The sequence below is a fragment of the Callorhinus ursinus genome, unplaced genomic scaffold (genome assembly GCF_003265705.2).
Source record: "Callorhinus ursinus isolate GAN/ISIS: 27379988/994484 unplaced genomic scaffold, GSC_fseal_2.0 scaffold32, whole genome shotgun sequence".
Taxonomy (NCBI): domain Eukaryota; kingdom Metazoa; phylum Chordata; class Mammalia; order Carnivora; family Otariidae; genus Callorhinus; species Callorhinus ursinus.
The window spans coordinates 4,832,274-4,857,796 of record NW_027397094.1 but is presented as its reverse complement, the minus strand read 5'-3'; the positions used below and the strand labels follow the sequence as shown (position 1 = coordinate 4,857,796).

Genomic DNA, 25,523 nt, shown 5'->3' with positions numbered 1-25,523 from the left:
CTGAAACTGATGCTTGCAAGATCATGTTATCAGTATTATAGAGTGATATATTAAAAAGTACTGCCTTCACATGGACGAATTTCACATATGCACCACATGTACAAGTATATAAAATGGATACCTTGAACCTACCAGTCCTTGGTTCAGCAATGATGTTGATCAGGTAAATAACATCATAAAAACCACATGACACTTTAATTTTACAATGGTATTTAAAACTTTTTCCCAAGTATAGATTATAAAATGACAAACTCTTGAATTGGGTATGAAGAATTAAATTTGAATTGTTGAACCCCATTTCCTGGTAGGACTAAGTTACAAGTTTTCTCATCGTTTGGTATACAAATTAGCTTCGTGTTATTTTGCGTAATGATATGCAAAGGCTTCTTAGCATGTCTTAATTTTTTATTATTTATCTCAATTTGGATGAATTTAGATGCCAGAGGATTTTTCAGGCAGGACAATTACTAAGTAGTTTATTGCCAAATTTGGAGAAGAGAATGTAATTTTGGCGCCTAATAGAAACTTGAATCATTGTTCAGTGATGAGACCAGAAGCTTGAAGAACTGGTCTTATATGAATGGGAATTCTGCTCTGAAGCCATTAATTCTATTTCATAAATACTTTTAGCAGAACTGATTTTAATGAGGTGAGTATCAGACATGTTCTCTTCACAGCTATTACCTCCAGGAAGTCATCCATACTGCTTTTTTCTGTTATCTGGCAGAAACCATATTTTCTGACCATTTTTTTTTTATTTTGAAGAATGAGCTTTTTAATTTGTTCAGTGCTGCCTGTTTATCTTCCAGAAGACCACATTTCATTTATAATAGCACTTTCAGCAAAAGAACTCAGTTTTTTATAGATGATTTACTCATTAAAGCAGTAAGCGCTGCTCTAAGACACAATGGTAATCCTCTTAATTAATAAGTATGACTGCAAAATACGGAGATTGATTTTACGGTCACACATGGAAATTTGTCTCATCGCTCTATGGTCACATTCCTGATTTACTTTTGCTCTCGTCAGAGAGGTGCTTGCTTTTCAGAATAGATTTGCACAAATCAGCCTTTTTAATCTGGCAGTGCTGTTGTGGTTTAGATATTAGATATTTAATCGTTTTATTCAGCAATCCAATGCCTCCTTGACCAGAGTACTATAGTTGGATAAAGATATAGGGACCAAGATATGGAAGACATAATCTCTGTCTTCTTGGATTACATCCTCTATCACTTGTTACATATTTATGTAGCAAGCTGTATGCTGGGACATACAGTTTAAAGTGAGGTAGCCACTGCCTCTAGGGACTCAGTTTACTGGGAAGGACGGTCATGTAAACTAATAATCCAGTAATCAAAGTACAAGCAGCATGTGCGGGGTCGTGTAGGAGGTGGCATCCTAAGACAGAGGGAGAGTTAGCGCATCTACAGAAATCACCCGAAGCAATACGGTACACTCCTGTAAAATATACCTACTGCAGGCTAGTTTATTGACAAAGTGATATTAATCATGTTTTTAATTTAGCGATGCCACTTCCTTACTAAAATAATCAAGCCTGGCACCTGAACCCTGCTCTGTGACCTTCACATTGCTCCACATCCAGTGTATCATTTTACCTTTCTAGTTACTCTGGGAGCAGAACAGGAGGCGTGATCTGCTTCTACGAGAAGGAAGTCAGGATTAACGCATCTCAGGAGCCTAAGACCATGCAGTCAGTAAAAGGGCTGTTACTGCCCAGAACTACTGATATGTTTGTTTGTGTTTTTTTTTTAAGATTTTATTTATCTATTTGTCAGAGGGAACATAAGCAGGGGGAGCGGGAGAGGGAGAAGCAGGCTTCCTGCTGAGCAGGGAGCCCGATGTGGGTTTCGATCCCAGGACCCCGGGATCATGACCCGAGCTGAAGGCAGACGCTTAACGACTGAACCACCCAGGCATCCCCACTGATTTGTTTTTAACTAGAAGCTTTTTCTATCAGTCTGGCTTCTAAAAATATTTAGATTCTTATCACACCAACAACAGCCACCATGACGACATCAAACAAATGTCACATGTACAACCTTTGTTTAAAAAAAAAAATCTTCAAGAACCTGTGTATTAGACCTAAATCTAGAATCAATGCTGTGATGATCCACTCTTCACATCTGCTTCTGTCAAACCTGCAGAGGCTCTCCCTCCTCTGAATCTTTTGCTGTTCTTATTTCCTTGGTAAAATGTCTGTGCAGGAAAAGAAAAAAAAAAAGTCACCTAAAAGCTGGAGCTCTGGACTCAGATCTCCTAGATTCAGATTTTTCTGAACTTTTCTGGGCATACTCAGTCATTTCCTCAGAGGTCACTTCCGAGCCTCAATTTCCCATTCTCCAGCATGAAGATAATGGTAGGATATTAAGCCTCACAAGGTTACAAAGAGTAAATGAGTGAAAGCCCCCAAATAGTGCCTCACACCATAGGTCAGTAAGTGTTGTGATGCTATTATGACTAAAATATGCTAACGATAACTATTATTCCCAGCTCTACTGAGAGAAAAGGAAGCGGATGGAATAATTTTACTCTTTTTTTCTCCCTTGCTCTGCTGAGTCCCAAAGAGCCTGAGGTCTTTGTAGTGACCTCCCTGGCAGCTTCTGTTAAATCCCTGCAAAGCACTAAAGCTCCATCCTTTAGGTTCGGTGCAGTCTGCTGAATCCTATCAGGTTCCTGCACAGCTTCCTTCAACCATGGATCCCTGTTGGGGCATAGTGAGGGTCTGGCTCTTGCCACATGGACCAGACAGTTCCCCTCTCCTTTCTCCTGCACCCCAGCCCCACCAGAGGACAGCGAGGGAGGGGGCGGGGTGGCAGCAGGTCGCAAGCACCTGCCGCACGGGGTCACAGGGCCAGACGGGGTCGGGAGCACTGTCGTGGCGTTTTTGCCAGTGCTTGGCACTGGGTGTCACACGCAGGCCAGACTGGAGGGCTATGTCCACCAGTGGAAAGCGAAAGGAGACTGAGAGGTGATTAAGGCAGCAGATAGGCGAGAAATCCATTGCTTGGTCAGCAGAGTTGCGTTTCATCGTTCTGAAAGGCGAACAGCCTAACTGCAAAGGGAATCCCCACGTAAGAGGGAAACATTTCGAGAACTTCTTCCCTGGCTGGCCCCACAGCAGTGAAACGGAGTAGCTGGGGGGACAGCAGGCAGCCCTCTGCCCCGAGGCCTTGCGTCCTCTGTCACCCCGGTGAGCGAGGGCTCTGCGCTCCATGGAAACTCAAAGCTCACCTCGGTCTCCGGCAGCTTCTTCCCTCGCCGTTCCTCTAGTGGGCTTGTTATTAAAGGTCATCCTCATTTTAGGTGCATCCTTCAAAAGAATCTAAGCTGATGCCAGTTATTGATGGTGATAAATCATACTGATTTCGAAGGGAGTTATTCGAGTAGCTACGGACAGTCCCATTCAGTGGACACTAGCTGAGCCTAAGAGGTGCAGTCAGGATCTAGGCACCTCCCAGGATAGTTTCTCAGTACGCAGCGCCAGGAGGCAAGTCTAGCTCTACTTTGACATTATGCTCGTAAAGATGTGTGTCAGGGGCGCCTGGGTGGCTCAGTCGTTAAGCATCTGCCTTCGGCTCAGGTCATGATCCCAGGGTCCTGGGATCGAGTCCCGCATCGGGCTCCCTGCTCCGCGGGAAGCCTGCTTCTCCCTCTCCCACTCCCCCTGCTTGTGTTCCCTCTCTCACTGTGTCTCTCACTGTCAAAGAAATAAAATCTTTAAAAAAAAAATGTGTGTTAATTCATCTTCTTACTGTAGGATATATTTTATACAGTAGCTGGAACACAGTTTGGTCTGCACAGACTATAAATAATTACTTGCTTACACATCTTTGAAAGTATCAATTTTATATGCTAGCTATTTATAGAAATGAATCTTTCTTGCTAAAGGTATTTTAAATCAGTGCCCTAGTGTCCAGTAAAATGTTCATTTCTCCTCCAAAACCATGTGTTATTCTAGAAAGATCCATGTAAATCTGGAAGGCACTAGACAGGTCTTTCCAAGGGTTAAGATATGGGTGATAAAAGATTATATCTGAAAGTTAACGTTTCAGTCACTCTTATGTTTTCTGTGACAATTTATGGGCACATCACATTCAGCAAAAATGTATCTTTTATAAAATCCCTCAATATTTTTTGTGGGATCAGAAATAGCAGAGGTGATTCCTGCCCTTAAGTAATGTCTGCCTTCTTGTAAATAAGAAAATAAGACTAACACATGTGAAGAAAAGCAAATGAAATCCTTTTGTATTAACATCTAAATTATGCAGAAAGGTTCTTCATATTGCAGAAAGAGGGAGACCATTTGGAGCTGATTGGGTCGAAGAGGCCCCGGGAAGACACGGGACTCCAGCCAGGGCTTAGGGAATAGGTTGGGATTTAAGCGAACAGTTGGGAAAGGCCATTCCAGGCAAAGGTTACAACACAGAGGGCCACATGTCTTCACAGGCCACTGAACCCAGTGGCAGACCCACCCAGGGGTTGCATGGAGGAGGGGTGAGAAAGGCCCTTAGGCAGCCCATCGGCCAGGGCTCACTGTGGTCTGTTCTTAGAGGAGGTCAGATGTGAAGGCACAAGGCATCTGTGGGCATTAGGCTGGGTGATGAAAACATATAGAACACAGACTCAGCTCAGCTTCCACCTGTGAAATTCAAAGAATACGCTATAAGGCGACTGGACAGGCTATTTTTAGGTGGGGCTCCTCCCAAAAATAAACATCATCATTTCTCTTCCAAATAAGGTAGTCTACTTTGCTCCAGGAGATAGCCCGTGTCCCTGAAAATTTCATGTAAACACTTTCAAAGAGAAATCTCATTCATGAGAAGGGAAAACAGGCCCCTTGTATATGTTAGGAACGTTGAAAATAGCCATGTCCTTAAAATGAAATCGTTTCTCTTGTTTTGTGGGGGGGGGGGGGGGAAGATAGGAAAGAGCCATTCTGTATGTTTCAGGGTAGCTCATCAACTGTATACATTTAATTTATTGCTAATTCATACTCTGTCCCTCGTATTAATATTCCCCATTGCCACTGACACACAACAGCATGGTAGCTTGAACGCTGAGCTCTGAGATCAGGTTCTGGGGGCCGGATGCTCGGTTCTGAGCCCCTGACCTCCAGGCAGCTGCCTTGCAAGTTCGCGGTAAGAACAGAGAGACCTTCGGCACCCAAAAAGAATCACAGAAGCTCAACCCAAGGGAGCCACTGTGTGGTCATGGCTCCGGTCTCTGATTCCACATCCATGTGGACGGAGCAGCTTAAATGCTTCACGGGACTGTTTTCCATAGAAGAAGTCAGCACGGGCAAAAAAAAAATACAAAATACATTTGGAATGGGCTTAACGACATTTAAAGTACATTTATATTTGTATGAAATCTTGTGAAAAATTGCAAGTCCAAAAACAGGGAGGAAGGAGTTATTTAATATCAGGGTGAAGTTTGAGTATTATCACCTATCTCAAGACATTAAGAACGGATTATAAGCCGTTGGTTAACATCCTCCCAGTACGTAACAGAAAATATCATAAAGTTTCTTATGCCTTATGTCTCAAAAGTATCACGACAATATAAACACTTTCATGAGTGAAGCTGAGCACAGTGCACAGAGCTGAATTTTGCAATATGGGATTCTGTTTCATTTCAACTGACTTTAAGCTTTCACAGAGTCAATAAATGAAAGAAATTGAAGTGTCGACTTAGGAGTCTCAACTCCCACCTATGTGAACTTTCAGGTTATAAGTGTGCTTTAAGTATTGGCATAAGTAGGATTATGGGAAATAGTTTAGTGATCAATTTAGAAGTGGGTAAGCGAGTTGGAAACCTACATGTAGTATTGCTTCCTATGGATGAATGAGGTTGTGCATAGGAATCAAGTATCGGTTGGGGCAAGAAAATATTTGATGACTTGATAAGGAAAGTAAATTTTTTTTGCCCATCCCCCCACCCACTTCCCCTCTGACAACCACAAGTTCATTCTATTTGTTTGTTTTGTTGTTGTTTGCTGGTTTTGTTTTTTAGATTCCAAAGATAAGTGAATCATGCGGTATTTGTCTTTCTCCGTCAGACTTATCTTGCTTAGCATAATGTCCTTTAGGTCGATCCATGTTGTTGTAAATGGCAAGATCTCATCCTTTTCTATGACTGATATTCCAGCGCGTGCGTGTGTGTGTGTACATACGTACGTACGTACCCATATTCACACACCACATCTTCTTTATCCATTCATCTGTCGATGAACACTAGGGCAGCTTTCTTGGCTATTAATAATGCTGCAGTAAACAGAGGGGTGCATATATCTTTTTGAATTAATGTTTTTATTTGCGTAAATACCCAGTGGTGGAACCAGGGGATCACATGGTATTTCTAACCTTATGAGGAACCTCCACACTCTTTTCCAACAGTGGCTGTACCAGTTTATATTCCCACCAACAGTCATGCATGAGGGTTGCTTTTTATCCACATCCTCACCAACACTTGCTGTTTCTGGTGGTGTTGATTTCAGCCATTCTGACAGGTGCGAGGTGATACCTCACTGTGGTTTTGTATTTGTATTTTGATTAGTAATTTTGCACATCTTGTTGACTGGTCATTGTATGTCTTCTTTTGAAACATGTTTGACTCCTCTGCCCATTTTTTAAATTGTATTATTTGGTTTTTGATGTTGAGTGGTATAGGTTCTTTATGTATTTTGGATACTAACCTTTTATCATACATCATTTGCAAATATCTTCTCCCATTCTGTAGGTTGCCTTTTGTTTTGTTGATGGTTTTCTTGGCCATGCAGAAGCTGTTCGTTTTGGTGTAGTCCCAATAGTTTATTTTTGCTTTTGTTTCTCTTGCCTTAGGAGACATGTCTAGAAAAATATTGCTAGGGATGATGTCAAAGAGATTATTGCCTTTGCTCTCCTTTAGGAGTTTTGTGGTTTCAGGTCTCACATTAATCCATTTTGAGTTTATTTTTGTGTATGGTGTAAGAAAGTGGTCCAGTTCCATCCTTTTGCATGTGGCTGTCCAATTTTCCGAACACCATTTGCTGAAGAGATGGTCTTTTCCCCACTGTATATTCTTACTCCCTTTGTGATAGATTAATTTGCCATATAAGCGTGGGTTTATTCCTAGGCCATCTGTTCTGTTCCATTTATCTCTGTGTCTGGTCTTGTGCCGGTGATGAAAGAAAATAATTTAAAGTTTATCATATCAATTTTAATAATCACTACAAAGTGAAATAAGGTTTACTTTACACAGCTACTATAAGGAAGAGAAATGATATATTTAAATTGCACACTTCAGTAAATCATTTTGATTCAATATAGGTAGCCTTTTGAGTCAAAATGAATCAGTGCTAATTCCTTAGTAGGAGAAATCACAAGTATTCTTTGACTGCCAAGTGATTTCTTTAAAATAGTCCGTTTGTTCATGTTGTAATTAAAAATAAAAAAGTATGATGTTCTTTCCCTGATCTTCCTCCAAACTAAAAGTTAAATGTCTTTTTTGAAAACTATCTCCTCTATGAAAATAGTCTTACTTGGCTTTTGATCAATTTGAATTTAATCATATAGACATATCCTGCTACAGAACTGAATTTTAAGTCTGAAGGCAAGTTACAAAGCAAATGGAATTGACATTTTTTACGAGGGGTTGCGGTGAACACGGGAAGGAGAACAAAGAGAGAAGGAAGAGAGACCCTCTCTTGATTATCACTTGTGCAAATGGCAGAGGAAAATGCAGAGATAAAATAAGCTATTTTTTTCTATGCTCCTTTGTTCTGAATGGTATACACGGCGATTTATGTATATATAAACCACTTAGTGGTCACCGATGAAATAAGTTTTACATGTCAAATCCTTACCGTAAAATTGTGTCATGGTGCCATGCCTCTGTTCCTCCTGTCTGAAAAGCTTTTCAACTCTGGCATCTGTTTCAAGTCATCATCCATCCTTCGGCTTCTCTGCGTCAGCTGTGTGTCACACGGGCTGTGACGAGTCCCTTATGCTCCCCCTCCCTTGTGCGTCCTTTGGAACAAACCAGATGCTGTGATTCATTCTTAAGTTTTGGACGCTGACTAAGGAAGGGCAAACATGTGATGTTATTGTGCAGTGCGGAGAGAGAGGTGAGGGAGAAGACTCTGAGGAGCTAGTGAGAAAAGAAGTTTTAACCAACCGGGGTTTTCTATCATGACTTAGAGTAGTGTTTGCCTGAAACTATAGTACTATTACAGAGAAAAGTAATTCTCATAGAAGGACTGGCATGCTTTTGGTTAGGAAATGTTGAGGAATACGATCCAATACTGCTGTGTGGAATAGGAGTTTTCTATGCACTTAAAAAATTTTTCTTTCTCACATGAATATAGTAACTTCTTCTGAATATGTGAGCACACAGATTAAATGATGAATTATAAGAGTAAAATGCTGTTTACAAGTTTCCACTTTAGTTAGCATTCCCACATATCTTGATAATCATCTTAGGTAGCACTTGTAAACTCTCAAAGTATTTTCACATACGCTGTCTGATTTGATCTTATAATATCTGTGCTTATAAGGTGATTTTATTCCCCTTTTATAAGTGAGGCAAAGGCTCTAGAAGCCTGGGAGCCTTTCGAAGGCTCTAGGAGATTACAGGAGGCCGCATCTGATCTCCGTTGTACATTATGAAAATATTAAAGGCATGGCCCAGCAATTACCTGTGATTTTGATGAAATAATTTTGTGATAATGTGCATATTTTGCTGAAAATAACTCATGATCCTACGTTTTTTGGTTTTGTTTTTTTTTTTTGGAAGTGAGGCCTTTTTTTAAAATTTAGGACTTGTAATCACAATAGTTAAGTCCTAAAAAAGGATCATATTTTTAATAAAAATGGTCATCATTAACAGATACTGGAGTAAAAATGGAATACAGTTTTAGGTAACTGGGGAACTTTTATCGAAGGGGGAATGATAAGCATAGAGACAGATCTATTTCTAACATTTTGTTCCTTAGATATAACTTAAAAATATATCTCACAATCAGTGAAGACAAGATTTAGAAGATAGACATAGTTTCTGGCTTTTTCCTCTTTAAAAAAAAAAAAAAAAAGCCTTTAAAAGCCTTGTCGAGGTATGATTTGCATCCCACAGGGTCCCATCCCTTTGGCAGGTCACGTCCATTCCTGTCCCATCTCCAGCGACTACTCACCCACCTTCCATCCCTAAGCATGAGCCTCTTCTGCTGTGTTTTCTTAGGCTACGCTTTGTTTTACACCGTTTTTATTTTCTACTTGTACAGCTGAAGATCTAGTTCATTATGGACCCAAATATCCAGGTGTTTCATGCACAGCAACTGATGCTGTCCATTTAAGCCTTCATGTAAGAAATCATTTTAATTACAGCATCATCCAGAAAGCCACTTTCTCCCCCAAATAATGAAGAATACAGCTATATTGCAAAATGAACTATGAATTATCAATAAAAAGGTCTGAAAGACGAGTGGAGGAACATATTCTAAGGACAGAAACAGCCCGAGGTGGTGAGTCAGTTTTAAGTTTGTTCTATCATAACTCCCCTTTTCAGGGTCAGGAACTGGGTCCCAGCAGGACACAAGCCTTTTAAAGACAAGTGCCTGCCGCAGACAGAAATGGGAGCATTCACTCTAGCCAGCGAATGTGTCTCCAAAGCTCTCTGAAATGCTGGTGGCATTGCCTCTCAGCTTTAGTCCCTGTCACCTGGGCACCACCTGGAGCCCGGCAGCTAAGAACTTGCCAAAACCGATGTCAGACATTCCCACTTTAAGATCTCCTCGGTCCTGGGATGCATTCGTTCAAATGGCAACACGGTGCCCCACACGGAAGTAACGTCTTGCTAGAAGTGAAACGTTTACTAATTCTAGTTTCCGATATAACGCAAAGCATTGTTTCTGAAACAGAAGAGGAAGATCGAGAGTATTAGCATTTTCCTGCTGTTTTCCCCATTCTAGGCATGTTGAGAGTAAAACCAGTGTGGTGCAAGGCTCAGCTGTCTTTTTCAAGTAGCTTCTCGGCCCTTCACCTGTCCCCTTGGTGGGTCTGAGACGGGTGAGTGAGGATAGGAACAGGCATAACGTGACAGTGGCCTGTGCTAGCTCATATTTTCAGGACATTGCTTTGACCTGAAGGGCCCATGACCGTTGGAGGCGCCTAAGAATCAAAGCCGCTAAAGCGCACTGAATGGGCGCTCTGTTCCAGACACTGGGCTTGATAGGTGGGCCCTTTTATTTCATCTTCCCGAGTAAACTGAGGATTGTCCTCACGTTACGGGTAAGGACGAAGGGACAGGGTGTCAGAAACGTGCCCAAGATCACAAGCCCAAAAATGGTTGAAATTTAACAGAAGCAGTGACGTTTTAGAGCTCACACTTTTAACCCAGGCTCCAGCCTGCATGCTGGCGGGGTGGGGTGGGGGTCTGCGGAGGAAGACAGAGCCAGGGAGCATGCCAACCCGGCTAGGCTGGGAAGGATTCCTGGGGAAGGAGGGAAAGAAAGGCACACACGCATTTCCCCCTCTCTTGCTTGCCTGCGTCCACACGGATTTCCTATCTCTAGCTGACCCAACTGCAAAATCATCATCATCATCATCTCAAGTTGACAGAAGCAGACTTAGGGTAATTCATTTGGCCAACTGGAAAAATAAAAAGCAAACTACATTTCCCCTTCAAAATTTTCATGGGCTCGTTTTGTGAAAGCCCTTTCATAATAAAGCCTAATAGCTTAGACCCAGTAAATACAAATTGCTATAACTTACCCTGAGAGTTCATAGTGTACAAAAGAATATGGCAGGTCCTTTAAGGAGATGAATAGTGTGGTTCTGCCCAAACTTGAGTGGATTGTTAGGCTGTATATAACCTCGCAAGGTCTTTGCATTCATGGTATTCTAGCGGAGTGGTTCCCATTGAACCAGGATCCTTTGAGAGAGCCAGACACTAATGAATAGGTAGTACAATCTAAGAGAGACTTTAAAATTTATTTTCCATGAGAGTCATTGTGTTTACTCATCATAAAAGGGATATATGCTAATTGTACAAACGTTAAGCAATTCAAAAAAGCAAAAAGAAGTAGAACTGAAAGTTTCCCTAAGGGAAAACCATTATTAACATATTGGGAAACACATTTCTGACTGTCTGTTCCTAGATTTATTTTAGATAGAGATATACATGTACATACAAATGTTATTTATAGGATCATAAAATGTATGCTGGCTCGTATCCTGTCTCTCTCTATATGACATATATATATGTTATCTGTGTGTGTGTGTGTGTGTAAATAAATTTGGGGGGCATATTTTTCCATAATAAAAAACAAAGACTTAGAATAAGTTTTTATTTAAATTCCAGTTAACATACAGTGTAATATTAGGGTCAGGTGTACAATACAGTGATCAACACTTCCCTGTACATCACCCCGTGCTCATCAGGACAAGTGCCCTCCTTCATCCCCATCACCTGTTTCTCCCATTCCCCTGACACCTCCCCTCTGGTGACCATCAGTTCTCTATAGTTAAGAGTCTGTCTCTTGCTTTGTCTCCCTCTGTATTCCCCCCCCCCCCCATTTGCTAAGTCATCATTTTAAGTCCTAGTTTTTTACAGCTGCATTGCAGGAATGTACCATAATTTATTTTTCCACGCTTCTCTGCATGGACATTTAGATTATTTCCAAATTTTGCCATTAGACACAATCTAAGAGTCGGACATGTCGGTTAATCGGGAGAAAATTTTTCAGAGCATTCACTCCAGCAGGAGGCGCTATGTCTGCTGAGTTACCTCTGCCAGTAGTCCTCGGGCAGTCTGACTTCTCGGTTACAAGCCGGGATCCTGCGAGTCTTGGTTCCTCCTAGTTTAAAATGAAAGTGGAGATTCTAAGGGCTGTCCTCTAAGGAACTAGACAGGTCTTCACAGAATGCAAAGGATGGTGGTTCCAGACGGTGGGACTGTCTCCACTCAAGCAAAGATAAAACGGAAAGCCTCCATAGATGAGCTGTTTGACTCTGTAAACTTCTTATAATTAATACTTACTAAACTGGCAACTGATGCGGCTGACTCCCAATCATCTCTGCAGCTTTTACATGCATGCCTCTCTTGGGGAGCAACCACCTGCCACCCACCAGCTGTTAGCACCATATCCCTCCCCGCCACTTCCATCCTTTGAATTCCTCAAGGAGAAGCCACCACTCAGGCACCCCAGATCCCCGAGCATCCCCTGAGGTCCCTAGGGAAAGGCCAGTGAGGCTCTGGCATTTCCAGCATGGATGAAGCTTCATGGTATTAACCACACGGTTCAGTTTTTCTCAGGGAGTCTCTCCGAGGGAGCCAGTTCCATTAAACTCTCATTTGTAAAGCATCAATCACTGTGCTGTCAGTTCCTTTTCTCTTCAGCTGAAGGGAAGCAGCATATACGACAAATAGCTTGGGCCAAAAAGACTGGAGCATGAACCCAGTTCTGCTACCTGACAGCTCGGTGGCCTTGGGCAAGATGTGACCCCCTCTGGTAATCCTCGGTTAGCTCCTCTGAAAAACGGGGATGACAAGAGTCCCTCAAAGAGGCGCCTAGAAGATTAAGGGAGAAAACTCACTCACTGTGCTATTCCCGACAATACGAGCTTTAGTAATGTTAGCGATGTTAGCGATTTGTTGTTAGTGATGATGAAGTCTTTGTGAAAACACAACAAAAATCTCTTCCTCCCGCCCATAAGAGTTGATGTCGGGACTAAAAATAACGCATATGGATGTGCCCAGCAAGTATGTGTTTCACAAAGGCTAATTCCCGTTTCTTTCTGACATCCCCGAGAGCTTCGTTTATTTCCCTGCACAGACTCTCCCTAATATACAGTACAAAACTACTGAAGAAATAGCAAAGTAGGTACGTGTTTTTACCTCATATCCTGGCTATGGTGAAATAAACATCTGTGTGTGTGGGTGTAACAGTGATGAGCTGGTTAGAACGAAAATGGGCAATATACGGGCAATTGTGGAATGTGTTCGTTGGAGGGGAACTCAGAACACAGGAGGAGTGCTAGCTAGGAGATGGGTCGCAAACAAATGGCCATGGTCTCAAGAGCTCGTTGGCAGCCAACTGGACTTGGTCCTAGAGATGATTTTATTAGCCTAGTAGTCTCCGTGGTTGGGAATGGCATTCAAGGAAAAGGCTGGGTTAAGAAAGCATCTTGTGAAAATACAAACTGAAAACTGGAAGCTGAATCGCATGGGTATTTGGCCACGTTTATTGCCTATGCATTGTTGACACGTAGAAATCATTTCTTCCCTTCCATGCCTAATTAAGGGCACCTTTGGGACCAAAGAAAAAGACCAAATACCCCATGTCCTTGTAGTTTCCCTTGTTTTTCTCCTGTGAAGCTAAGAGATACACAGTGTGGAGCTGAGACCCCAGCTCTGCTGTGGCTTTGCCCGTGATAAGTCGTCGTGGTTCCTCGCATTCCCTCTTTGATTCGTGCAGTCAACAGATACTTAATAGGCATTTACTCTGTGTCACGGATAGTGAGTAAAGGGATCCCCCATCACAGGCTGCTTACAGACTAGCGAGAGGAGACAGGAGCTGAACGAGTAATGAAAAATAGTCCGCGTATGCGCTTGGGATAGAGCTAGAGAGAACAAGGAAGCAGGGAAAGGGGGGTGGTTTCTCGTTTATGGAGGTTGGTGTGAGGACACGCCGACGAGGAAACGTTTGAGCAGAGAACTTCGGGAACTGAGAGGGGGACTCCTGGGGATATCTTTGGGAAAATATTTGGGCAGAAAAGCACAAGCAGATAGACTGAGGCACAGGCTTGCTCGGTGGGCTCCGGGAATAGCAAGGGGGCGGGCGTGACCCAAGCAGAGTGAGTTAGAGGGTAGCTGGGGTCTAGACCTCATAGTCTCTCCGACAGCTTTGTCTTTATAGGAGCGAGATGAGAAGGCACTGGAGTGTTCTGAGTAGAGGAGTGAGGTGATCTGGCTTTGTTTGGCAGACACATGATGTACGCCAGCGAGCAGAGCCTACTGGCTGGGGCAAGGGTCCCGCAGACAGACCACGGGCAATTTCCCACCCATGGCACTTTCTCACTTAAGGTCACAATAACTCCATACCGTGTTCTCTTCAGCAAGAACTGGGGCCCCGAGAAGCAAAGCAACTAAGCGAAGGCAGGGTTGAGGTCCCAGACCTGTGACCCCAAACCAGAGTTCTTTCCTCCCACCCTGTGTACAAGTAAAAACATACATCACCATCACTGCAAAGAACAATGGACAAGTTTTCCATCAGGTGTGTAAGCCACCCAAGAGACTGAGGTCCTTACACTAAGGGTCCGAAGAGAACATGAGTTCATTTCTTCTCTGGTGTTTAGCACTCTGACACGGCTCATTTTTCATGCTGTCTATCCAGATTTCTTCTAGAAGTGCGTGTTCACATTTTGTTTTATTATGAACTACAACTGGATTGATTCATTTGAATCACACTCATCTGTCATCTTAAAGAGTTTCAAAGACGCATAGAGGGGCCCTTGGCCACTTAAGGCAAATTCGAATTTCCATTTTTCTCTCTGACCTGTCAGAGAGATTCACAGATGCTGGCCACAGCCTGAGGCCCGTTGATGTGAAGTGCCCCTGTGTTGTCGTCCAAGGCCCCTGCCCTGTGGACGTCCTCTTGGACTGTGTGTTCAGTCTGTACACGTGTGCATGAACAACACCGTGAAGAATCGCACTGTGGGGCAGATGACGCAGTAAACAATTCACAACTCCAGGGGGCAGCGATCCTTCAGCTGAAAAGCAGAAACAGCTTGCCATGTCATTTACCCAAGGCCTTCATGACTTCCAAATGATGCAGGCTTGAAGATTCTGTCTGTGGCTCCACAACACTAGAAAACTCTTTGCTGTTGCTATTAAGCAATTAGCTCCATCACCCAGATCTCCTCCTTTCCTTACAAGTCACCTTGTTGAGGGGCACCTGGGGGGGTGCAGTCCGTGAAACCTCCACCTCTGGGTCTCGGCTCAGGTCATGATCTCAGGACCATGAGATCGAGCCCCGTGTCGGGCTCTGTGCTCAGCAGGGAGGCTGCTAGAGATTCTCTCCCTTCCCCCCATCTCTAATAAAAACCTGAAAAAAAAGTCACCTTGTTGACTTTTTTTTTTATAAAACAGTGACCTACAGACCCACGGCTTGCCTGAGGACCAGTATTCGGAGAACACAAGCCCCCGGGAGCCATGTGAGGCTGCACCAATGGCGTGGAAGCCATGGACACGGTCCCAGCCCAGCTTAGACGGTCCCAGCCCAGCTTAGGCGGTCCCAGCCCAGCTTAGACGGTCCCAGCCCAGCTTAGGCGTTCCCAGTTAGTACGACAAAGCGGTCAGCTTTGAGGACAGACAGGATTAAAGCTATCACGCATACTGGCGAAGAAGAAGAAGAAGAAGTTTTCAGAATCTCTTGAAAATTTTGTTTTAATTGGGAGGAAGGGCAAGACTGGGCAGTAGGAAGAGAAGAAGGGACAGTACGTGCTTCTGCAGTCTCAGCAGAGAGAGGGGTTTCCTATGGAAACATCTACCAGCCAGGACCGAGGAGGAAGAGTTGTAAAGACCCATACGGCCCTACATTTACCACATCTACTGGAAGAGAAATTGGAGAATTTTGTTTTTATGCTCTTTTGATTGCAGGAGAGAAACTCTAAAGTATGCTCCAACGTATCGTGTGATATGAAATGAAATAACACAGTGAGAGTCCAATTCACTTTCCCTCTTCCAATCCCAGTAGACACAGCACTAAGTGAGCATCTAGGTACCTTCTATCTGGTCCAGTGGAAGGACCGTGGACAAGAGCCGTGGACCTGGATTTCTGCCCAGCTCCGGCAGGCACATACCGTGTGACTCAGGCGGCATCCGGGGGGGTCCCTGCTGCGTTCAGCACACTGGATAATTTGGGGATGAGAAGGCACTCTGTTATATTAATGCTGTGGATTTTTTCTCACTTATTTTCTGTGGTTTTCTTTAAGGTCCAGTTGAAAAGTGAAGAGTCCAAAACCTTTGCCATGAAGATTCTCAAGAAACGCCACATTGTGGATACGAGACAGCAGGAGCATATCCGCTCAGAGAAGCAGATCATGCAGGGGGCGCATTCTGACTTCATAGTGAGGTAAAGACCCCCCCCCCCGGGGCTGATGTGCCCTCTCTCTGTGGAAAGTCAAGCCACCAAACCCGTCGCCACCCCTGCTCACCATCACACATTTCATTTACCCAGGAAACATATTTTTAAATCTGATTTTAAGAAAGTTTTGTTAGGCTTAAAAAAAAAAAAAAAACAGCTTGAGTCTATCCTTTTTGTTTTAAAGAATCCGATACTGTGAAAAGAACGGTTTTCCCAAAGGAGATCTCTCCATTTCTGACATTCCATTTTTATGCTCTCTGTGACTGAAAAACCCTACATAGACTTTGGGAGCTTGAAAGACAAAAATACAAAAATCAAACTGTCCTCCCTTTAATTATTTGAATACTAATATGTAAATTTAATTTTTGGAAGATTAAAAAAATGAAATGACTATTCCATCTCCGTATTTTCAGAGCATTAGTAAGAGGATAATGGGGAGTTCTTATATACAAAAAAAAATAAAACCTGTTCTACTTAATTTGTCAGGGGCACTTAAAAATAGGGCATAAGGTGAACTTAAGGAACAGCATGGGAATTGCATACATGTCTATGTTTGTAAAGTATATCTATTTTATATGCATGTAGATTGCATGTTTATCACCACTCAATGTGGCTCAAGTATCCATGCTTAAAACATCAGCCAAACTGGGACCCCAAGAAGCCACCTTGGTCCATAATCCTTTGGATTCATCCATTCATTGGCCCAGGAAAGACTAGCCCCTACACCATACACATCTTAGTCAGGAGCCTGTTGCCTCCTTTTCCCTATGTGCAAACAGATTTCCTTTGATCTTTCCTTTCCTAATCTTTTCTTTCCTTTAATGACATTTCAAGCTTGGTAAATCAAGTATAAGACTGTAATCTGAGCACTTAAAGCATTTACATTCTTTTCAAAGACAACAATGTTTATAACCCTTGTCTTCTTGTTTGCAATTCACAGATTGTACAGAACGTTTAAGGACAGCAAATATTTGTACATGTTGATGGAAGTGTGCCTGGGTGGAGAGCTCTGGACCATTCTCAGGGATAGGTAGGAGTTTTAAGAAATGTCTATCATTTCTCTAAAAACGTAGTTGACTATGATGGTCTATAAGAAGAGTTCATTATAAAGTATAAAAATCACTTACATGTTACATATGCTTATTTTTCAGAAAATAAGTAAATATGGGCTACAGCCCACCGTACATACATGCTTTAGTCAATGTGATGCTCGCTCTGTTTCTGATTTGTAACTAATGAGAAAGGCTTGGTCCAGCATGGAAATGGTAACCTAGCAAGGTATATGCACAGGTCTTTTTTTTTACCTTGAATTCAGCTAACTGTATGCCTAGAATTCAGTTTGTTGCTGTGACTGAAGGGAACAGAGGTAGGTTCTAGTTGCTATCTGGATTAATTGACAGCTTAATTGCTTTACTCATTGGCCAGATGGGCAGTCTGCCTTTTCTGACATTGAGAATTTTTTTTCCCCGAGTTACTTTTTCTTCTGGCTTTACATTGCTCTTTGGTTGCAAAATTAACAAGGTGGTCTCGTTAGTGCTTGTTTCTATCTCTTATTTATAGAACTAGCAAACTAAAATCTATTCTATAAAATGTCCCAGGAGATCATGATCAATCCGAAATTTTTACTTAAAAGACAATTTTCTTTTCCTGTGAATGATCTTTTGATCATTTCCTATGACTGATCAAACATTTAGAAGTCATCCTTGTTCCTTTGAAGGTTCACCTTTTGACATCTTTTCTTTTTTCCTATTTGTTACAGTCTTAACCCACGTTCTCCTTCATTGGGTAACATCTTACTGAAACTCTGTTGTAGACTGCCCTGTTGTTCCCAGAAAGCAGTGCTATTTTTTGACAGCGTGTTACTCTGTAGATATCCCAGCATAGTAATTGACAGAAAACCCAGAGTAGCTTATGAAGTCTCATCCCTAAGAGCATTCTTATGGTAACTTTACGTCTTTGGAAACCTTGAGCTTTCAGGTCTTATCTCCTTTGCCTGCCTTGTATATACCAAACGGATTTCTTTTTACCTTATCTTGTCTTACTTACATTGATGTTGTGTTTCACTTCTTAAATTTAAGGGCAATGCATCATGTTGGCATTAGGGGCCAGGGTAAACATCTGTACTAAGATGTTTATACTGCATTATTACATTATTTCTAGTAATATTTGAGCACAGATCATATGCCAGGCATTGTGCTGGAAGCTGGGGATACGATTAGAAAAAGATGTGATCCCCTTCTCATAATTTGCAGACTGCTGCATAAAGTTCCCATTCTGATTTGTGAGTTAATGTCTGCTTCATCCTAATGTGGTTCTCCTATTTTTGACCTGACCTTTCAATCCATTTTATTTGAAATATCTTCCCCGATTTGTTCTAATTAGAATAGAAGATTTACAGGTGGAAGTAAACATGAAAGCAATAATAAGCCCACAGAGGGAGAGGAAATAGTTTAAGCTTTTATTAACTTCTTTAAGCAGGCAACAACAATACAAATCAATCTCAAGTCCACTTACGGGCCATCAAACATGCATAGGAATCCAATTTCAATCTAGTTTGTGAAAGAAAATATTATTTCCGATTTCTCCCTATTTAACTCGATTTGCATTTTGTTGGCTCATAAATGCCAGCCAAGGCTTCCGATGGAGAAGTATTTTGATCGGCCAGGGCACCTCAGGTTGCCATGTAAAAGTGGATGGAGGCAAAATATTAGTGGGTGGTCCTTTCTCTGCCTCAACCTGGATGCTTTTTGGTCAGGACCATTTCCTTCCCTTTTATCATCCCTGGGTTTGGGATACACGGTTGGGGAGTCCCCCGCAGTGCGCTTACTACTCCATGAAGAGGCATGATCTGGAGATAGAAAGGCTACCTGTTCCTTCCTAAAGATTCAGGAGGGCTGAAGCCTCGGTGTTAAAAGCAATAGAACTATTATATATGCATGTAGCACCTTATTGCTTTTATTCTCTTCCGCCCCCCCCCCGCCGCTACTCAAAAAATTGGTTCTGGGGTTTGGGGGCGGTGGGGGGAATAATTGTGGAGCTCTAGGCTCCAGTTACTACTGCCACTGACTAGCTCTCTATTTGTCTGAGGCTGGAAGTCCTCAAGGTTAGTTATTAGAAAGAAACAACCACCACCACCAAAAAATGCCAAGGAACAAAGGAAAACAATTAGTTATGCTCTTAGTCACAGTATATATGAAAATTTCCGGGGTCAAAACAAATCCCATTCAATTCATTCCGTTTTCTTTTCGCATCCGAGGAAAGCAGCAGTAGGGAGTAGCTATTCTGAAAGGATAAAGGAAATGGATTGGGGTTGATTTTAAGAAAGGTTTGTGTGACTATTCTTGACCGACATGGTAATACCTCTAAGCCTCAGGGATTTAGCAAAGGAAGTCTGGAGAGCGACAGCCCTCCCGCCTCCTGTCACCTAGTAAGTGAGAGGGCCACCTCCTGCCCCTTTTTTTGTCTCATCCACTTAGAAAAGGACCACACAGTGTTTCTGTTGTTGTCAAAAACTAAGAATTAAAATACTATAAAAAATAAAATGATACCACGTAGACCAACAGACTATTAAGTATTTATCTCTGAGACAGATATAACTAACACCCCTGACATGTTAATTGTTGCAATTATTTCTTTGGTTTAGTCTTTAGTAGCTCTCATGTTTTGGCTTCTCACTTGTGACTTTGTGTTTTCCACACCTTCTGTACCACCATTTGGAATAGGTGGGTACACGTTTTATTTTATTCACCTTTCCTCCATAATACTTAAAGAACTGGCAATCCCTACAACTTTCTTAATATATAAATGCTAATATATCCTAATATGGTTTTTATAGTAATCTAAAACTCATTTCAACTGTTAATTTTTTTTAATATCTGTTAATATTTCCTACTGAATAGCTTATTTCAGAAACCATAATTTTCAAATCACACACCTCTCACTTCTAGTCATGTGTCCTCCTGGACGTGTTTTGTAAGAGGGCGAGTAACTTAAATCTCCATTCTCTTTGATTCTAACTATACTGTGGAGGGTAATCATTTAAATTCCATCCAGGATGCCCAAATGGATAGTGCAAATCAAAAGTATTTCAAGGGGTCAGGAGGGGAGCAGAATCAGAGGATCCTGAACTCACCTCATTCCGGGGACGCACCAAGATGACAGCTACATTTCGACAAAGAACTCTGAAAACAACCTGAAGACTGTCAGAGCAAGCCTTCCTCAGTTCATCGTAGAGAAGAGCCCACATCGGGAAGGGTAAGAGGCACGGACCCACGGCTGGGAACCAGACCGCCCATGAGATGAATCACAGCCAGGAGGGACACCGCCAGCATGGAAAGCGGGAGGACCAGACCCCCACCCCAGGTCCCCCCAGCACAAGGGGTCGGCACGGGGATAACCAGGGCCCATACCATTTGGTTTGGAAAACCAATGATGCCTCACTCAGCAAGGGCTTAAAATCAGCTGGGGGCTTGGCTCCAGGTACTTGAGACATCTCCAGAAGAGCCTGAGGGCAACAGAAAACGGAGTCCCCACCCTTAAAGAACCAGCATAATAAATAAGCTGCCAGGAGGGCACAGAAACGGCAATTTGAAAAGTGCCTGGAGTCACGTGAAGGACATTTATTTCCAGAGTATGCACCGGAGCGGCAGGAACCTTCTCCAGGAAAAAAAGGGCTGGCAGGCATTTCTGTTCCCTTTTCCAGCCTCGATGGGCAGACACTTGGGGAAGCCAGGACTCTAGCACTGCATGCCCCACTCCCACATTCCCTGTGGACCCATCTCCTTCAACCTGCTTCCCTCAGCAGCCATCCCTCCAAAGGGATTCCTGCTTGCCGGGGGCGGGGTGGGGGGGCAGCAGAGGGCAAGATAAACCACAGCACAGCTCCCATAGCCAAGCCTTTGAGTTACCGGCACAGGGGGGAAAAGAAAACCTGCCCTTTGGTGCACCCACAGCTGTTGCAGAAAGACCAAGTGCGGCCAGCTCACCGAGTGACCTTGCCACTTAATTTCTTGCAGGTGGGCAGGGAAAAAAAGACAACAATCCCATTTATAATTGCACCAAGAAGAATAAGATACCTAGGAATAAACTTAAGCAAGGAGGTAAAAGATCTGTAATGAAAGAAATTGATGATGATGCAAACAAACAGAAAAATATTCCATGCCTCTGGATTGGAAGAATATTAAAATGTCCATTACTGCCAAAGGACTCTACAGATTCATTGCAATCTCCATCAGAATACCAATTGTATTTTTCTCAGAACTGGAGTAATCCCAAAAAAGAACCACCAAGCTGGAGGTATCATAATCCTGGATCTCCAGATATACTACAAAGCTTTAGTAATCGAACCAATATGGCACTGGCACAAAAACAGACACACGGATCAATAGAACAGAATAGGGGGCCCAGAAATAAACTGACACTATTATATGGTTAATTAATCTACAACAAAGGCAAGAATATACAATGGGGAAAAGGCAATCTCTTCAAAGAGCGCTGGGAAAACTGGACAGCTACATGCCAAAGAACGAAACTGGACCATTTTCTTACGCTGTACACAAAAATAAACTGAAAATGGATTGAAGACCTAAATGTGAGACCTGACAACTTCGAAAAGAAAACAGGGGTAGTAATCTCTTTGATATCACCTTTAGCAACATTTTTCTAGATCCACCTCCTCAGACAAGGGAAGCAAAAGCAAAAATAAACTATTGGGACTACACACAAATAAAAAGCTTCTGCACAGCAAAGGTAACCATCAGCAAACGAGAAGGCAACCGAGTGAATAAGAAGATATTTGCAAATGCTATAATCGATCAAAAAAAAGTCCAAATAACAAATGAGCAGAGGACCTGAACATTCATTTTTCCAAAGAAGACATATAGTAGCCAACAGCCCCATGAAAAGCCACTCACCATCGCTCATCATCAGGGAAATGCACATCAAAGCCACAATGAGATACCACCTCCCCCCTGTCAGAATGGCTGGAATCAAAAAGACAGAAACCCTCACACACTGTTGGTGGGAATGCAAGCTGGTGCGGCCACTCTGGAAGGAGTATGGGAGTTTGTCAAAAAATTAGAACTAGAACTACCCTATGATCCAGTAATTCTGTTCCAGGGTATTTACCCAAAAAAAAAAAAAAAAAAAAAAAACCACAAACAAAAACACTAATGTGAAAGGATCCATGCATCCCTGTGTTTACTGCAGCATGATTTACAGTAGCCAAATTAGGAAGCGGCCCAAGTGTCCAACAACAAATGAACGGATAAGATGGGGTGTGTGCATACAGTGGAACATTACTCAGCCATAAAAAAGAATGAGAGCTTGCTATTTGCAACCACACAGATGGACCCAGAGAGTATTGTACTAAGTGAAATGAGTCAGAGAAAGACAAATACCATACGATTTCACTCATCTGTGGACTCCTGAAAACAAGACAGACTCTTAAATACAAAGACCAGACAAGTTTGTCTCCTCCAGAGGAGAGGTTGGTGGGGGAAGGGGAACGGGCGAAATACATAAAGGGGATGAAGAAGTACAAACTTCCAGTTATAAATCAGTCACCGAGAGGAAAAATACGGCATTGGGAATATAGCCAGTAATACCGCAATAACATATGGTGACAGTGACTCCACTCACCGTGGTGAGCACTGAGTGATGTATAGTCCACTGAATCATTATGTTGTACAAACACTGTATTTTAATTACACTTTGACAACAACAAAAAGCAAAGTATTTCAAGGAAATGAGTCTACTTTCATACTAATGTAGCCTCCCTAGCTTTACAGTTGGCAGTGAACCTTCACGGGCTGCAACACCCTTCAGGTGTGTACTCACTGATGACTGGGGTTAGTAGACACAAGAGGGAACATGCTTTGTCGTTGTTGCTTTCTGTCATTCCAGAACTCCGTTTATGACAAGTTGATTAAATGCTGTGATGAAATGGAAAGCTGGGTCTATCCATGAGTATACACACTTCTCTAGTTCTCTCAAAATGTTACCTACTGCCCTCTAGCTAACAGGAAATTACCAGCCCCTTCTCGAAGAAGGTGTGAGGCCCCATTCCGTATTTAATTGAAATGACACAACTGTCAGGGCATAATTTATTATTTTCAAGACTTTCTTTAAGCAACTTTCTGTTGATAAAACAAGCTTTCATTTTTGTTTTAGATCAAATATATGTTGTCATTTTCAATTCTAATAGTAATTTTTCATTTTGAGTCCCCCTGATGCTATGCTTTCTGACTGCTTTCCAGACGTGTATTTTAAAATCCACAAATTACCCACATCAAAGGTTTAGGGATGAAGCTGTGAAGCTGATACATATTTTGTATGCATATATTATGCCGATTTGTCACATAACAGATTTGAGATAGCGTTTTCATTTAATTCTAAAAATCACTTACAAATATGCTTCTATAGAGGAGAGACTCAAAAGAGATTTTTAAAGGAATGGAAACCAGCTTTCTAGAACCTTCCAAATCCCAAAATGGCTCAGAATCAGAGAAACCTTGAAGATGTTTCATCAGTTCACCTGATGACGAAAGCGGGCAGGCAATCTGTACATTTGTGAGAAGTGTAGAGAAAATGAAAAGAACAGAGTTTACCCATGGTAGTTAGCCTTGGCCGTGAAAAGCAGCAAATACCCCAAAGACAGTGTTAATTAGGTATTGCAGACCCCTCCTTCCCATCCCCAGAAGACTTCAGACCTGTCCATGTCATTCAGTTTTTCTAGATTAAGACACAGCAGCTGAAGACGACTTTTTTGGTGCTCAAGTAGATTGGCTCATATTTCTCAGGTACCCGGTTGTGTGCCAGGCACTAATTCTAAATATACGTATCAATTATTTGTACCCTTAAGACAATCCAATGCAATAGTTTCTATTACTAGCCCCATCTTGCACAAGGGAATCATAGAGTCTGAGGGAGGTACAGGGCGTTGCTCAACATTAAACAAGCGAAACCCAAATGTGAGCCCAGGATTCTTGCTTCGGTGTCCATATTCCTAACTTAGAGCCTCCTCTTATGAATCTGAGTTTGTATTAGGATTTTTTTTTTCCATCTTCCTGCTAATGACCAACTTAGAATATAAATATGAGATTTATCTTCAGCAGAGATTCCCTGAGAAGTTGATCTCTCCTAAGTGTTCACTTTCCTGACAATATTCACAACGTATTTGTCCATTTGGTTCCATTAACAAGTGACTATTAAGGAAAACAGAGATGTTGCCCAAAGTCACAACTGCAGAAATAATCTCCAAGAGTAATCAAGAATTTGTAGGCTTTCAAAAAGGCCCAACGCAATCACAGGACTGATACAAGGAAGTCACCAAGTCTCTCATTAAAACATGTAATGTGAAATAAGACAAAGCTATATTCCACGTACTGTCTGGTTTTGTTTTGGTTCTGCCGTGACTTTGCAAAGCTCTCCAGTGACGAAGGACTGGAGTCGCGTAGGGCACTCGGTACAGTTCAAGTGGTGCTCACTACCTGCATGGGGGATGCTAACTATTCACTACCGGTGATCTCCAGTTCAAAGACATCCGCTGCTCTTCATGGGCAAGCATACTTGCTTCAGGGCAAAGAAGAAAGGGCCTTCAAGGCACTACTCCAACCCCTTTCTCAATACACAGAATTGCACAGTGTTCCCTCTGCAAAGAGAGTTCCAAGGCAGCAGACAATGGCAGCATACAATGCATCATTCCTGCTCTAAGAAACTTTTTTTTCTTGTCCTTATAAATTCACAATTGTTTCATCCAGACATTGTTGAAGAGAAACTAGAATCTTCATAATTATAGTGAAGATTCTAGTAGCTGTAAGAGTAGATATCCTCATGCCTTGAATTGTATTTCAAAAGGAAGATGTTTCTTTGGGAAGAGCTAATTGTTTCGGTGACAACTCAGGGGACATTAGTAGTTGAGGAACTTTCTAGAAGAAACTAGGTCTTTGTAAAAATGACCTGAAAGGTGTTGCTTTTGCCTTAGATTCACTGCTCCATTTTGTAAAAAAAAAATGCCAGTCATGTTCGACTTCCCGGTGTGTTAACCTCTACTCCTCAATACTGAAAAAAGCAGCAAAAGTCACCAAAATGCAAACTGACATCAGGGACTGTAGTGGAAGTGAGTTTGGAGCCACACTCCCTTTAACGGCCAGTGTGCTCATCTCTTGTGTTACCTCACAGCCTCCTTTGGAGCAGCTGTTCACAGGTATGTTCCAGAAATATCAGGAAATCATTACGTTACATTGACTACTTGGGAAAAGGGAAATACAGTTTTGTTTTTCCCATGAAATTCTTTAAAAAGATAAACAGTTAAAGCATAAAGGTTCTGGGCGCCTGGGTGGCTCAGTCGTTAAGCATCTGCCTTCAGCTCAGGTCATGGTCC

At 42.3% G+C, this 25,523-nt stretch overlaps 1 protein-coding gene across 2 annotated transcripts in view; it reads left to right on the top strand.

The window, feature by feature from the left end:
* Window positions 1–25,523, top strand: part of PRKG1 (protein kinase cGMP-dependent 1) — a 1,235,615-nt gene that overhangs the window by 1,191,289 nt on the left and 18,803 nt on the right. For both annotated transcript variants that reach the window (XM_025850942.2, XM_025850941.2), the window contains exons 11-12: window positions 15,990–16,129; window positions 17,082–17,171. In XM_025850942.2, the coding sequence (XP_025706727.1) occupies window positions 15,990–16,129; window positions 17,082–17,171 (230 nt within the window). The remainder of the gene's footprint in view (window positions 1–15,989; window positions 16,130–17,081; window positions 17,172–25,523) is intronic.